This window comes from Gymnoscopelus microlampas (genome assembly GCF_963454915.1).
Source record: "Gymnoscopelus microlampas genome assembly, chromosome: 2".
NCBI lineage: Eukaryota > Metazoa > Chordata > Actinopteri > Myctophiformes > Myctophidae > Gymnoscopelus > Gymnoscopelus microlampas.
The window spans coordinates 50,700,659-50,713,227 of NC_139939.1; the positions used below are offsets into that span (position 1 = coordinate 50,700,659).

General features: G+C 41.5%; 1 protein-coding gene across 6 annotated transcripts; it reads left to right on the forward strand.

Annotated features, from left to right (window-relative positions):
• Positions 1–1,442: 1,442 nt before the first annotated feature.
• On the forward strand, positions 1,443–11,875 carry LOC311036696 (E3 ubiquitin/ISG15 ligase TRIM25-like). 6 transcript variants are annotated; one of them, XM_084045552.1, is made up of 13 exons: positions 1,443–1,566; positions 2,954–3,671; positions 4,019–4,114; positions 4,436–4,669; positions 5,155–5,323; positions 5,870–5,896; positions 7,457–7,528; positions 7,845–7,916; positions 8,354–8,569; positions 9,481–9,519; positions 10,115–10,285; positions 10,534–10,632; positions 10,726–11,875. In XM_084045552.1, exons 2-13 carry the CDS (start codon positions 2,973–2,975, stop codon positions 11,256–11,258), a joined length of 2,427 nt encoding a protein of 808 aa, XP_083901678.1. In that variant the 5' UTR covers positions 1,443–1,566; positions 2,954–2,972; the 3' UTR covers positions 11,259–11,875. The 6 variants fall into 6 exon arrangements, with proteins under 6 accessions (XP_083901678.1, XP_083901679.1, XP_083901680.1 ...); XM_084045553.1 differs by having other exon boundaries at positions 10,534–10,593; XM_084045554.1 differs by lacking the exon at positions 7,457–7,528.
• The last annotated feature ends 694 nt before the right edge of the window (positions 11,876–12,569 follow it).

The window sequence follows — 12,569 nt, forward strand, 5'->3', positions numbered from 1 at the left end:
GCAAAATGCAAAGCACGCAAAGAGACTTGTGAGATTCAACAAAAGTGGCACGACAAAAATCAAATGGATCAGTCTTTGGCAGGAGCCTGAAGACTATTGTAATGGTACTGTGCATGAATCTACCTGGCTCTATATATGGTACTGACATTTAGTCAAAGTCTTCAGTTTGAGGAGATGGGATTGGGAAGCACTTGACAGGTTTGGGAACAGAGCATGTATGGCCTAGCTCATGGGTCAAGTTTATTATTCGTCCCAAATTGGGCAATTTGTGTTACAGCAAGTTCAGAGCATTTACAAACATAACAATAAAAACACACTCCACACACAAGATAAAGATCATTGTCCACAACACAACATCCCCCTGTCCCCCCAGCCAGACTACATTGCACCTGTTCAGTGGTGTAAAGTAACTAAGTACATTTACTCAAGTACTGTACTTAAGTACAATGTTGAGGTATTTTTACTTTACTGGAGTATTTCCAATTTTCAGTACTTTTACTTCTACTCCACTACATCTCAGAGGCAAATATTACTCCACTACAATTATTTGAAAACTTTAGTTACTAGTTACTTTGTAGATTTGGATTATTATTATTATTACAAAACATACATTACCCACTTCAGCCCTATATACATTTCGGCCATTTGAAAATAGCAGATCTACAAGCTCACAATGTGTCGCATCACAATGTGTCGATCTTTATACATTTGAAAAGTTGTGAAATGGGACATTCTGCATAACTAGTACTTTCTACTTGGTACTTTAAGTACATTTCAATACCAATACACTTGTACTTTTACTCAAGCACATTTTCAATTGCGGACTTTTACTTAACAGTACGTAACAGTATTTCTACATTGCAGTATTGATACTTTCACTTGAGAGTGCTTTTTCTACCACTGGTGGTCTGGCTGGTCCCCCCCAGCCAGACCACTTTGCACCTGTTCAAAACACCACCAGCTCATCATCAATAAGTCGTAACTTGCTGTACAACAGACCTTCGGAATGATGAATCCAGTTTTGTTTTTTGATGGGTCAGCAGCAGAGCTGTTGATATGCCATTGCCATATGTTATCATGATACAGTATGTGCTGTGCTGTGCTGTGCTAGGGTAGTTGAAGTTTATGCAGGATATGAGAATCTAAGCAATGAAATAACTGTAAACAGCTTGCTGAAGAGATTGTCATAGGAATGAATTCCAATTCTAAATGGAATTGATGGAGTTTACTTTTAATGTTTGTTAAATTGACACATAATAAGAGATCAGTCAGCTGGTGTGTACTGTGTCAACATAAGAAATCAGCTGATGTCAGGTGCGTCCATTCGTCCAATAGCGTGGGCGTGCCGCGAGAGAGAGAGAGGGAGGGGAGAGAGAGATAGAGAAAGAGAAACAGGGAGGGAGAGAGAGAGAGGGAGGAGGGAGTTGGGGTGAGAGAGGGAGGGAGAATCATAGATATTTAGTGTTAAGTGACCAACCGTGTGAGTACCATTTCCTGCTGTGACGTGACCTACACCTCTTCACAACCTCTGAACTTCCACCGACCTCAGTCTCATTTGGAAAGAAGGTACTGTGACAAATTATATTAATATATTTATGTAAATTACACCAGGGAAGGGAGCACTTTATTCCCAAACTTCCCATTATTATTATTATTTTGAGCTAGGGGCTATGTAGCTCCATAAAGAACCTCTCACTCAGCGAGGTTCTTTATGGAGCTAGGGGCTATGCTAAGAAGCTGCCAGATATTTTTTATTATCGACAGAAATTATACAAATGTCTGAATCGATCAAATAAAATAAAAAAAACTCGGCCGGTTGTTGTCCAAGGCTAATAGGTAACCAGTAGGGAAGATTTCAGCATGTTTATCTCCGTGGGACCGTGGCAAGACGAGGCTACATTCAACAAAATCTTATCAAAAAAACGTAGCCACGGTTCACATGACGCTCGTCTGTGGTCACAAGCGTCATGGAACCACTTGTTCCTGGTTTGAGAATGTTTTACATTTACAACCGGTACATCTACATAAACGTTCAGATTTCAAATATAAAGTGCTTACCCCACGGCCACGGATGTAACAAGTCAAAGCGCCCGGGTGTAAGTACCCGCATCTTCCGTATTGTTTAATGAAAGCATTTAAATCCGATCCGCGGCCATTTTCTGTTTAATTTTTGTAAGTATCAGAGTGCAATACACCTCCCAAACGATAGGGGCGCGTAGTTGAGAGCGTATGGAGATAATTCGGAAAAATGGCCACCGATCGGATACAATTATTTTTATTGAACAATACGGAAGATACGGGTACTTAGACCCGGGCGCTTTAACTTGTTACATTCGTGGCTTTGGGGTAAGCACTTTATATTTGAAATCTTAAGGTTAATGTAGATGTACCGGTTGTAAATGTCAAGCATTCTCAAACCAGGAACAAGTGGTTCCACTGACCATGAGAATTGACTCACTGCTAGTTTCGGTTCTGTAAGTTTCGTTTCTCCTTGGCAGCGTGTGACGTATAAGCTCCTGTGTAGCTACCAGTGTGTATAGTACATTTACTTAAGTACTGTACTTAAGTAAACATTTTAAGTCATTTTACTTCTGGAGTATTTCCAAATTTCAATACTTATACTCCACTACATCTCAGAGGCAAATGTACTTTTACTCCACTACAACATACATTTACCAGTTACCACTTCACCCCTATTTAAACCTACAAGCTCACAACGTTGTGAGCTTGTAGATCTGCTATTTTCAAAAAATATATATACATTTTAGACATGTATAAAACAATGTGAAACAGGACATTCTGCATAACAAGTACTTTTCTTTTGGTACTTAAAGTATATTTTGATGTCAATACTTTTGTACTTTTACTCATGTAAATTTTGATTACCGGACTTTAACTCGTAACAGAGTATTTCTTTATTGCAGTATTGATATTTCCCACCACTGCTCTGTAGGTACTGTGCATGAGCTCCCATGATGATGATGGCCGACGTGGATGATAAGCTGTCTCTGATGGGTCTGGAGGAGGAGCTGACCTGCAGCATCTGCCTCTGTCCATTCGACTGTCCGGTCACGATCCCCTGCGGACACAACTTCTGTCAAGACTGCCTCCTGACCACCTGGAGAGACAGCTACGTCTGCCCCCAGTGCAGGACCACTTTTGCCACAAAGCCCAAGTTGACGAAGAACACGGTGCTCGCCACGGTGGTCGAAGCCTTCAAAATGAAGTCCAACCAGAGCGAGTCGGAGGACTCGGAGTCTGAGCCGGACCTGTACGAAGAAGCGGAGCCGGTCGACGCCGAGAAGGGAAAAAGAAGAGCAAGAGGAACGAGAGGGAAAAAAAAAAAAGCAGCAGAGCCGGTGCCACTGCCAGTCCCAGCCGCCATATTGTGTGACACCTGTATGGAGGACGTGGCATACAAGACCTGCCTGACCTGCATGGCATCCTACTGTGCTGTCCACTTGAGGCCTCACCACGAGAACCTCATTTTCCGCACGCACGAGCTCGCGGAACCAGTGGGTGACCTGGCCGAGCGCATCTGCCAGGAACACCACAAGATGATGGACTTCTTCTGTGTCACTCACAGCCGATGCATCTGTAGCTTCTGCCTCCAGCAAGTTCACAAAGGTTGCACTTTCTCCACCCCTGATGAGCAGAGAGCGCTGAAACAGGTGTGTGTGCGTGTGTGTGTGAGAAAAGTTTACTGTGTGCATTCAGACGCATGCGTGTGTACTCAAAATCACCTGCTGCGACTACATGCAGAGATGTGCGGGTGTGATTGCACGAAAAGGGGGGCGGTAACGCCATCAAAAAAAGCTCCCACTCACAGCTCCCACTGTGTAATTTTCTCTCTCTGAGTCATCATTTAGTCTGTGGTTACCATAGTAACATCATTTTGTGCGTGTGTGTGTGTGTGTGTGTGTGTGTGTGTGTTGTTTGAGTTTTTAAATAATCACCTTTTGTTTCGGAGGCAGCAAACACACCCATGACATGACACATTTTGCATTTGTTGTTTTAGTCTGACTTGAGAGACAAGTTGTCTTTGCTGGGTGGCAAGATCAAGAAGAACCAGAAAGTGATATCTCAAATGAATGACATGGAGACCAAGATAAAGGTAACGCCCCTGATATTTCCACCATCACCATTTTATTGACATATGTACAGTATTTAGGCACATATGCAATGTGTTACACAGCAAAATCCTGAGTGTTAGTTTAAAAATATGTTAGTTTTTTAAAAATGGACCGTTGTAGGGGTAAATGTTTACACTCTCAGTTAAAATAATAACACCAACCGGCTCAGTAATGCGCTCAAAATATTGCCCAACATTTTTGAACGATCAGTCATTTTCATGTATGATTCCTACTCATTTGCAAACTATGTATAAAAGAGCATAATGCATTTCTATTTAACTATCTTCTCTGACTGTCACTAGGACTCAGCATCCAGCAGGAAGAGCGCTCTGGAGTCTGAGTATCAGCAGATGCGAGAGCTGTTGGACAGTGAGTTCCGCACAGCGCTGAACGCCGTGGATCAAGAGCAGGAAACTGCTCAGACGTCGCTCCAGCGCCTCGTCAAGAGGTTTTCTCAGAACGTGGAGCAACTGAGTGCTGCCAAAGATGGCATCAACGGCTTGTTGGGTCAGTCCCAAACCGTGGCCTTCCTTCAGGTGAGATGACATTTGTGACAAGGAAATTGCAGGTAGATTAGATTAGTTATAATTTAAAAAAAAAGCATCCCGGAAATAAATTGTATGTTGAAATTTTCCCAGGATCAAAGGGGTAGTAGTTCACATCCGACCACTTGACAGGTGCTGGCCCCAACGTGAACTCGGATCAAAGGCAACAAATTTAAGCACTGTATATGCTCACATAGATGATTTTTTTATTTAAGCAGATTAACGTTTCGATGCCCATCTTCAGACTGAAAGTTGCTGCCACTTAAGCCTGAAAGCTTTGTACAATGAAAATAGCTGATCTACAATCTCACGCTTTGCCATGTGACGCGTTGTGAGCTTACATATGGATAAATTAAGCACGTAGGCCTAGGCTGTTTTTGAGATTTTTCGCCTATAACGACGCCAGGGTTAATGTGGTTAAAAGAAAGAGCGACAACAAAATAAAACAATTAATATTTTTCCTTTTTATGCTACAGGCCTCAGTTGACCTGCCCTCTGTAGTAAGCTTTGACCCATACACCCCTCGAATCACCCTGGACTCCAAGGCAGTGACGGGGTCGCAGGCCTTCGCTGCTGTGCTGAAGGAATATCTGCTGTACATATTCAAACAACCCATTGAGGCCAGGCTGCAGATGCTAAAACCAGGTAAGTGTGGAAAATTGTGAAACAAAAGAAATACAAACGGTACAGGTGAGGAAAAGAATGCTCAACGTGTGTCTAAAAACATCTTAACTCCATGAGAGAAAAGGGGAGACAGGCCAGCTAATTTTGCACAATTCCACATCATCACAAAAAACTTTTGATGGATTGGAGTTGATAAAATAATTATGAGTAACACTTTCTATGAAGCCCATAACTATTATGCATGCATTATAATGCATTATAAAGATATACTGTATATAAAGCATCATATTTAGATAGACATTTAACCGCAACAAAAAGAAGAGTGGATGGTAGAGCGCATACTACATCAAAGCTTAGTCCTTCCCGCAGCCGGCCCGGGTTCGAATCCGACCTGAGGTCGTTTGCTGCAAGTACTTGCCCAAATCTCACCGGCCATTTCCTGTGTCTCTCTTCTGTTGCTATAAGATACAGGCTTAAAAAAGCCACCCACAAAAGGCCAGTGTACTCTGAATGCTTCATTAACCCTTTATAACTCAGACTTAAAAGTGCTGTCTGTTTTCATTACAGAACTCAACATTGGCATGTGTGTAACTGGTGAGTTGGCGTCAATTGAGCCGTTCCGAATAATTAAAAGACGCTTTTTCGCTTTGCTTTTTCGCTTTTTCGCTCCATGTACGGAGCCATTGACTTTATAAGGTTTTAAAAAAAAACGTATTATTCGCATGAAAAGATCGCCCCGGTGTGTAAGGACCTTTAGGATTGCGCCAGGGGTGCGCTCTGTGGATTTGTCTATAGTGCAGGGCTCCTCTAATTGGTGCTAAATTGGTTGGTGATGGATAGCTACAGTATTTTAAATTCCATGCATAAAGAAAGCCTCTTGTAATGAGAGATTTGGTATCAACAGGTGAAGCAAGTGCTCTCACTTGCAATAACAGTTCCTCAGCCACTATTTGCTATTATCATTTCAATTCTGACTCACAGTTTTGGCGATTACAATTTTAAGACATGGCTTTGTGCCGAGGTAGTAAATGACAATATTTGCATGGCGACCATATTGTCCACCCCGTGGTGGACATCCCAGATCCCACTTCAGTTCTAGGCAAAACCCGCTGTGATTGGCCTGTAGTCGCTGTGATTGACAGTTCTCGTTTTTGTAACTATGCCTAAATTTAACCCTAACCACAGTAAGACTATGGCTAACCCTAACCTCAGTAAGACTATGGCTAAACCTAACCCTAACCTCAGTAAGACTATGGCTTAACCTAACCCTAACCTCAGTAAGACTATGGCTTAACCTAACCCTAACCTCAGTAAGACTATGCCTAAACCTAACCCTAACCTCAGTAAGACTATGCCTAAACCTAACCCTAACCTCAGTAAGACTATGGCTAAACCTAACCCTAACCTCAGTAAGACTATGGCTAAACCTAACCCTAACCTCAGTAAGACTATGGCTAAACCTAACCCTAACCTCAGTAAGACTATGGCTAAACCTAACCCTAACCTCAGTAAGACTATGGCTAAACCTAACCCTAACCTCAGTAAGACTATGGCTTAACCTAACCCTAACCTCAGTAAGACTATGGCTAAACCTAACCCTAACCTCAGTAAGACTATGCCTAAACCTAACCTTAACCCTAACCTCAGTAAAACTATGCCTGCCAGGGAGCCAATCAGACAGGTAAGGGGGTCTATATCCTATAACGTTGGTGGGCTTCAAAATCACACATGCTGGACAATAGTCTCTGCGTTCTCAGGACATCTTTATGCTTTCTGTACTAAATGCCTGTATGGAAACTTGAAAAGGGTGTTTTATGTATTCTGTAGGCTAAGTGTGGAATACATTGCAGAAAAGACTTGAAACTCAGTGAATTGATTTAGGTTGAATGCTTTTAAATCCATAATGAAAGAAGAGGCAGATTATTTAATATGTCAGTGTTTTCTTTTTTTATCTGGTCACAAAATTTACTCTGATTTCTTTTTTTATTAAGTTGGTGTCAATTGAGCAGTGATGAATGACAATCAAATGAAATGAATCCTTGTATGGCGCCGTACTTGTCGTAATTGGTGCTAAATTGGTTGTTGGATCACTACAGTATTTTAAATTCCATGCATAAAGAAAGGCTCTTGTAATGAGAGGTTTGGTATCAACAGGTGAAACAAGTGCTCCTCATCTTGGATTTAGTGTCTTCTCACCTGCAAGAACAGTTCCACAGCCACTGTTTGGTATTATCATTTACATTTCTGTTTCACAGTTTTGGCGAGTACAATTTTAAGACATGGCGGCCATATTGTTCACTCCGTGCAAGACGGTAGTCTTTGCGTTTTCAGGACATTTTTATGCTTTCTGTCCTAAATGCTTGTATGGAAATAGGGTGTTTGTGTATTCTGTAACAGAGGCATGGAATACATTGCAGAAAGACTTGAAACTCAGTGAATTGATTTAGCTTAAATGCTTTTAAATCCATGATGAAATAATCAGAGGTAGATTCTTTAATATGTCTTGTTTTCTTTTTATCTGGTCACGAAATTGACTCGACAGGTGAACAAAATGCTTCTCATCCTGGGTTAAGTGTCTTCTCACCTGCAAGAACAGGTCCACAGTCACTATTTGGTATGATCATTTCTGTCTTACAGTTTTGCCGAGTACAGTTTGCTTTGTGCCAGAGTAGTATTTGACCATTTTCACATGGCGGCCATTTTGCTTGGGATTGTTAATCCCAGGGTCGGCAGTGGCTCAGGTGGTAGAGCGGGTTCCCGGTTAGATCCCCGGCTCCCCCTTGGTTAGTGTAGAAGTGTCCTTGAGTAAGACACTGAAACCCAACTTCTCCCAATGAACAGGTTTGTGCCTTGCATGGGTTACACAGTGCTTTGCACTGTGCATGACATAAGAGCAAAATGGCTGCTGTGTTAATATGTTCCACGCTATTGATTGATTTGAATACTTTATTAGACAGAAATGTAAACAGCATTAGCCGAGGTACAGTCAGACATTTAGGCTAAAAGGATAACCTTTGGAAGAATGCTTAAATGTTTGCTGCTGGGTTACAGGTGCAGGGCCACCGCACCAAGGACAACAAAGACCCTTCGGGCCACCGCACCAAGGACAACAAAGACACTTCGGGCCACCGCACCAAGGACAAGAAAGACACTTCGGGGCCGGGCCACCGCTCCAAGGACAAGAAAGACACCTCGGACCACCGCTGCACCTCAGGTCCCCAAGTCCAGGGGCGCCGCTCAGGGCTGGCCAGGCCAAGAAACCACCAAGTAGGAAAATGCTGTCAATGACTAAACTCAGATCTAATTATTGTCCTTATTCTGATGATGAGAATAATTTGATTAAGCTGCTTACTTACTATGTCCGTAGAAAACATGCAATGCAACTCTAACACATTTTAATATTCCCAATTCCATTTATTGTGTGTGTGTGTGTGTGTGTGTGTGTGTTAGAACTGGGCTCGGGCCAACTTTAAACCTGACTCGAACCTGACCATTAATTATTATTATGCGTCTGACCTGAGCCCGAGTCGACGCAATTATTATTTTATTTTTGTAGACACTTCGTTACACTTAACACTGTCACAAACGTGTTAATGTTACAGTATGCCTGTTTACCCCGATTGAACTTGTGTGGGCTTGAAAATTATCATGAAAAGGCATAATTTTGGTAGATTGTACTCCTTTATAAGAACATTTCAGTCGTGTTACCATTGATGATCGTCAACGCAGGCTATTCATCATGATATGGTCTCAACTGTTGACTGTTTGTTTTTGGTAGTTTTTAAAAAAGGTCCCCAAGACAAATTTAGTTAACTCCTATCATCCACTAACAGCTGTGTGTGTGTGTGTGTGTGTGTGTGTGTGTGTGTGTGTGTGTGTGTGTGTGTGTGTGTGTGTGTGTGTGTGTGCTTACATATCAAAGCATTTTACATTGCGTTCCCTTCCTGTGAACACAGCCGCGTCATTGTCTGGACCACAAAGTGTTATCACGTAAACCAGGAAGTAGTAGCCTGACACAGAGACTAACAGTGCAGCAGTATTCTATCATTTTTATAGATTTTTACACAATATGAACAACATGATTTTAAGGATGCATCAATGGGATGCCTTCTTAAAGTCAAACTACAATATTTTGTTACTGATGCTATAGTTTTGTTACTGTTGCTTTTCCCTTTTAGAACAAAACAAGGACCAAACCAAGAAGAAAGAAACTGACAGTATGAAATCTTCATTTACCATGCTTGTGTTTCCTTGATATATTTCCTTAATTTTTTTGTGTGTATATAGATATACTCACTATGTCATAAGGGAAAAAGCTGGAGCATACTGATCATCTTAAAAACCTTTAATAGCTATAAAAAGGAGGATTACTGAATGATGTTTTGACAGCAGTGTCCTTGAAGACGGAAACCCTTTTTGTACCTATCTAAATGTTTTTAAGATGATCCGTGTGCTTCAGCTGTTTCCTTTTTGATGCTGCTAAAGTGGGTCTTAGCATGTAAACTTTCTCAAGTTTATATATAGTGTACAGTATGTACCTGTGAGGATGGTGTCAATACAGAGCATTCAATTAACACTTCCACAGTTTTTAATGTTTAAGCACTCAGTCACTTAATACGACAGGCAGACTCATGCTATAAAGACCATTGCCAGACCTTCTGGCATACACCATGTCAACTACACTAGTCGCAGTCTCAATAATTATATATTTTTCATATAAATCAAATCAATTATTGTTACTATTGGGCCACTTGCATTTAACCTGGATTTTGATTTTAGAATGTATTCCAATAAAACATTATGTTTTTGTAGAACAAGGCAAGAAGCCACCCTGTCCTCAAAAAGACGGTACAAGAAATATGAAAGCAGCCCATTCCACGGAGAACCTATTGGATTTGACAATGACTGAGTTGGATGTTACATTGAAAGAGACACCCAGAGACCGCCCCCAGTCGAAGGAACCTAGTAGAAGAGGAACCCCAGGTAGAAGAGCCTGTCAACATTTAAAATAGAGAAATGGAATACAATTTGGCAATTCCAGTGCTCTCCATTACTGACCCATTGTCTGTAATGTGGAAGGTTTTGAGTGATGTCACAATACAATATCTAATCAAATAAATATTATGTTATGTAAGAGTTTTTGACATCTTCCCAGATGCAGTGGCACAATAATCAATCATGTTTTGACTATATTCCCTTTCCCTCTCTAATTGATTTATCCTCTTATCTAGAACCCGCAGGAATCCCTCCTAGCATTACATCTGCTGCCAAAAGAACAGAGCTTCTACAATGTAAGATTGTGGGCATGTTAAGAACAGAGCTTCTACCATGTAAGATTGTAGGCATGTTAAGATCAGTATCATCATGTCACATGTGGAGCTGCAGTACCTCAATGTTAACTTCCGTTTGTCTCCCCAAAATAGATGGCACAGTGCTCACCTTCGACCCAAAGACGGCCCACAAGCGCATTGCCCTCAGCGAGGAATTTACCAAGGCCACGGTGTCCGACGAGCCCGCGACCTACCCAGACGGCGATGCGCGTTTCACTGTCTGCACCCAGGTGCTCGCTTCCAAGGGTTTCGCTAGAGGGCGTCACTACTGGGAGGTCAAAATGAGTAGCAACAACTTCATTGGCATAGGGATAGCGTACAACAGCATTGACCGTAAAGGCCCATCCAGCAGAATGGGTCGCAACAGGCAGTCGTGGTGTGTCGAGTGGTTTAATGTCAAGCTGTCCGCCTGGCACGCTAGCAGCGAGACAGTGCTGGCAAATTCCAGTCCCAAGCGTGTGGGTGTGTTGCTGGATTGTGAGGACGGGGCAGCCACGTTCTATAATGTGGCTGACAGGGCGTATCCCTTCCATACGTTTGTGTTCCCATTCACTGAGACGGTGTACCCAGCCTTCTGGATCTTCTCCAGTGGTTCATCCGTTAGTTTGTGCAAGATGCAGGCATGACACCCTAACATCCCCATATACACATCTACACACTAAAGTAGTTTGTTTTTGTAATTACACTGCAAAAATAACTGCAATCTAGATGATGTACTGATATACAGCATGCTATAAAGTTAAACCAATGTCTTAAAAATTACAATAAGTCTTAAGTTGCAGTTGCTGTTCAGATCTCAGTTTTGCCATAATATAGGAATCATTGTATTTGCTTATTGGTCTTGAGTCAAGATGACTTCAACAAAAGCAAGTGTGATCATACTGCATGCCACACTGAGAGGAACTAGATGCCCTAAAATAAGAATGTGATAGTGACCAGTATATGTAAAATAAGAATATGTTAGTGACCAGTAAAATTAGCAAGTGTGACTCTGAGTCACTTCTTATTCATTAATATGATTCACGTTATCTCATGACCGTTGGTTAATATGACATGCTCTCTTTTTGAAGGATAGAGGTGTTCATCTAGTGGTAGTTGCTTTCTGCAGTTGCCACGTCGTTCAGAGGCTAAATGCATGTACTCCATGGCAGCAGATGGTGGTGTTTGTCTCTGGACCAAATAAAGGTATAGACTAAACACTTACTGTACAGTACATGCAACGTGCAGTATTTGTGTTTACCGACTTGACTATACCAATGTTAACCTGAAGCCTCAAAATGTGTCATGATGAAGGAAGCTAAATTGATGACTTGTTTGCCATGTGCAATTTGAATGGGGTATTGGGAGTTTACATGTGAAGATAGGCTTAATCACTCACAATTTTCACAATGGTGTTATCTGTGGTGGTGATCGGCTAGTAAGAAAATCTGCAATAAGTGCAACAAACAAAAAAAAACGTTGACAAAGGAATGCCTGTGTTAATTTTCTCCGAAATCACGGAATTTTGTGATATAAGATACCATGGCTAATTTACGGCTTGGTGTCTTCTGTCTTGACTTAGCTTCACATAAGAGTGCATCAGGAGTTATGATTCTATATCTTCTCTAGAGTTCGCAAAAGCTAAGCTGTTCAATGCATTAAGTTGGGTGTCAATATGCCCATCCTAAAGGACAGGCATGTTGATTTTGTTGTACAGTAAGCCTAATGGCATATAAAGTGAAAGCTGTTGCTGGTCAATGCAGAGTTCTATTAAAGATGTTTCTTTTGCTAGACTGTTTACCTGTGGTTACCTGCAGATAAATGCAGTAAGGTCAAAGATTGGTTGAAATAACAACCAACTACATCCGACTATAGGACTTAATCTACAGACTGGGTAATTTCATTAAGAAGATTCCCAGTGGGCATTGCATACAGCATAGTTCCATTATATATATTGG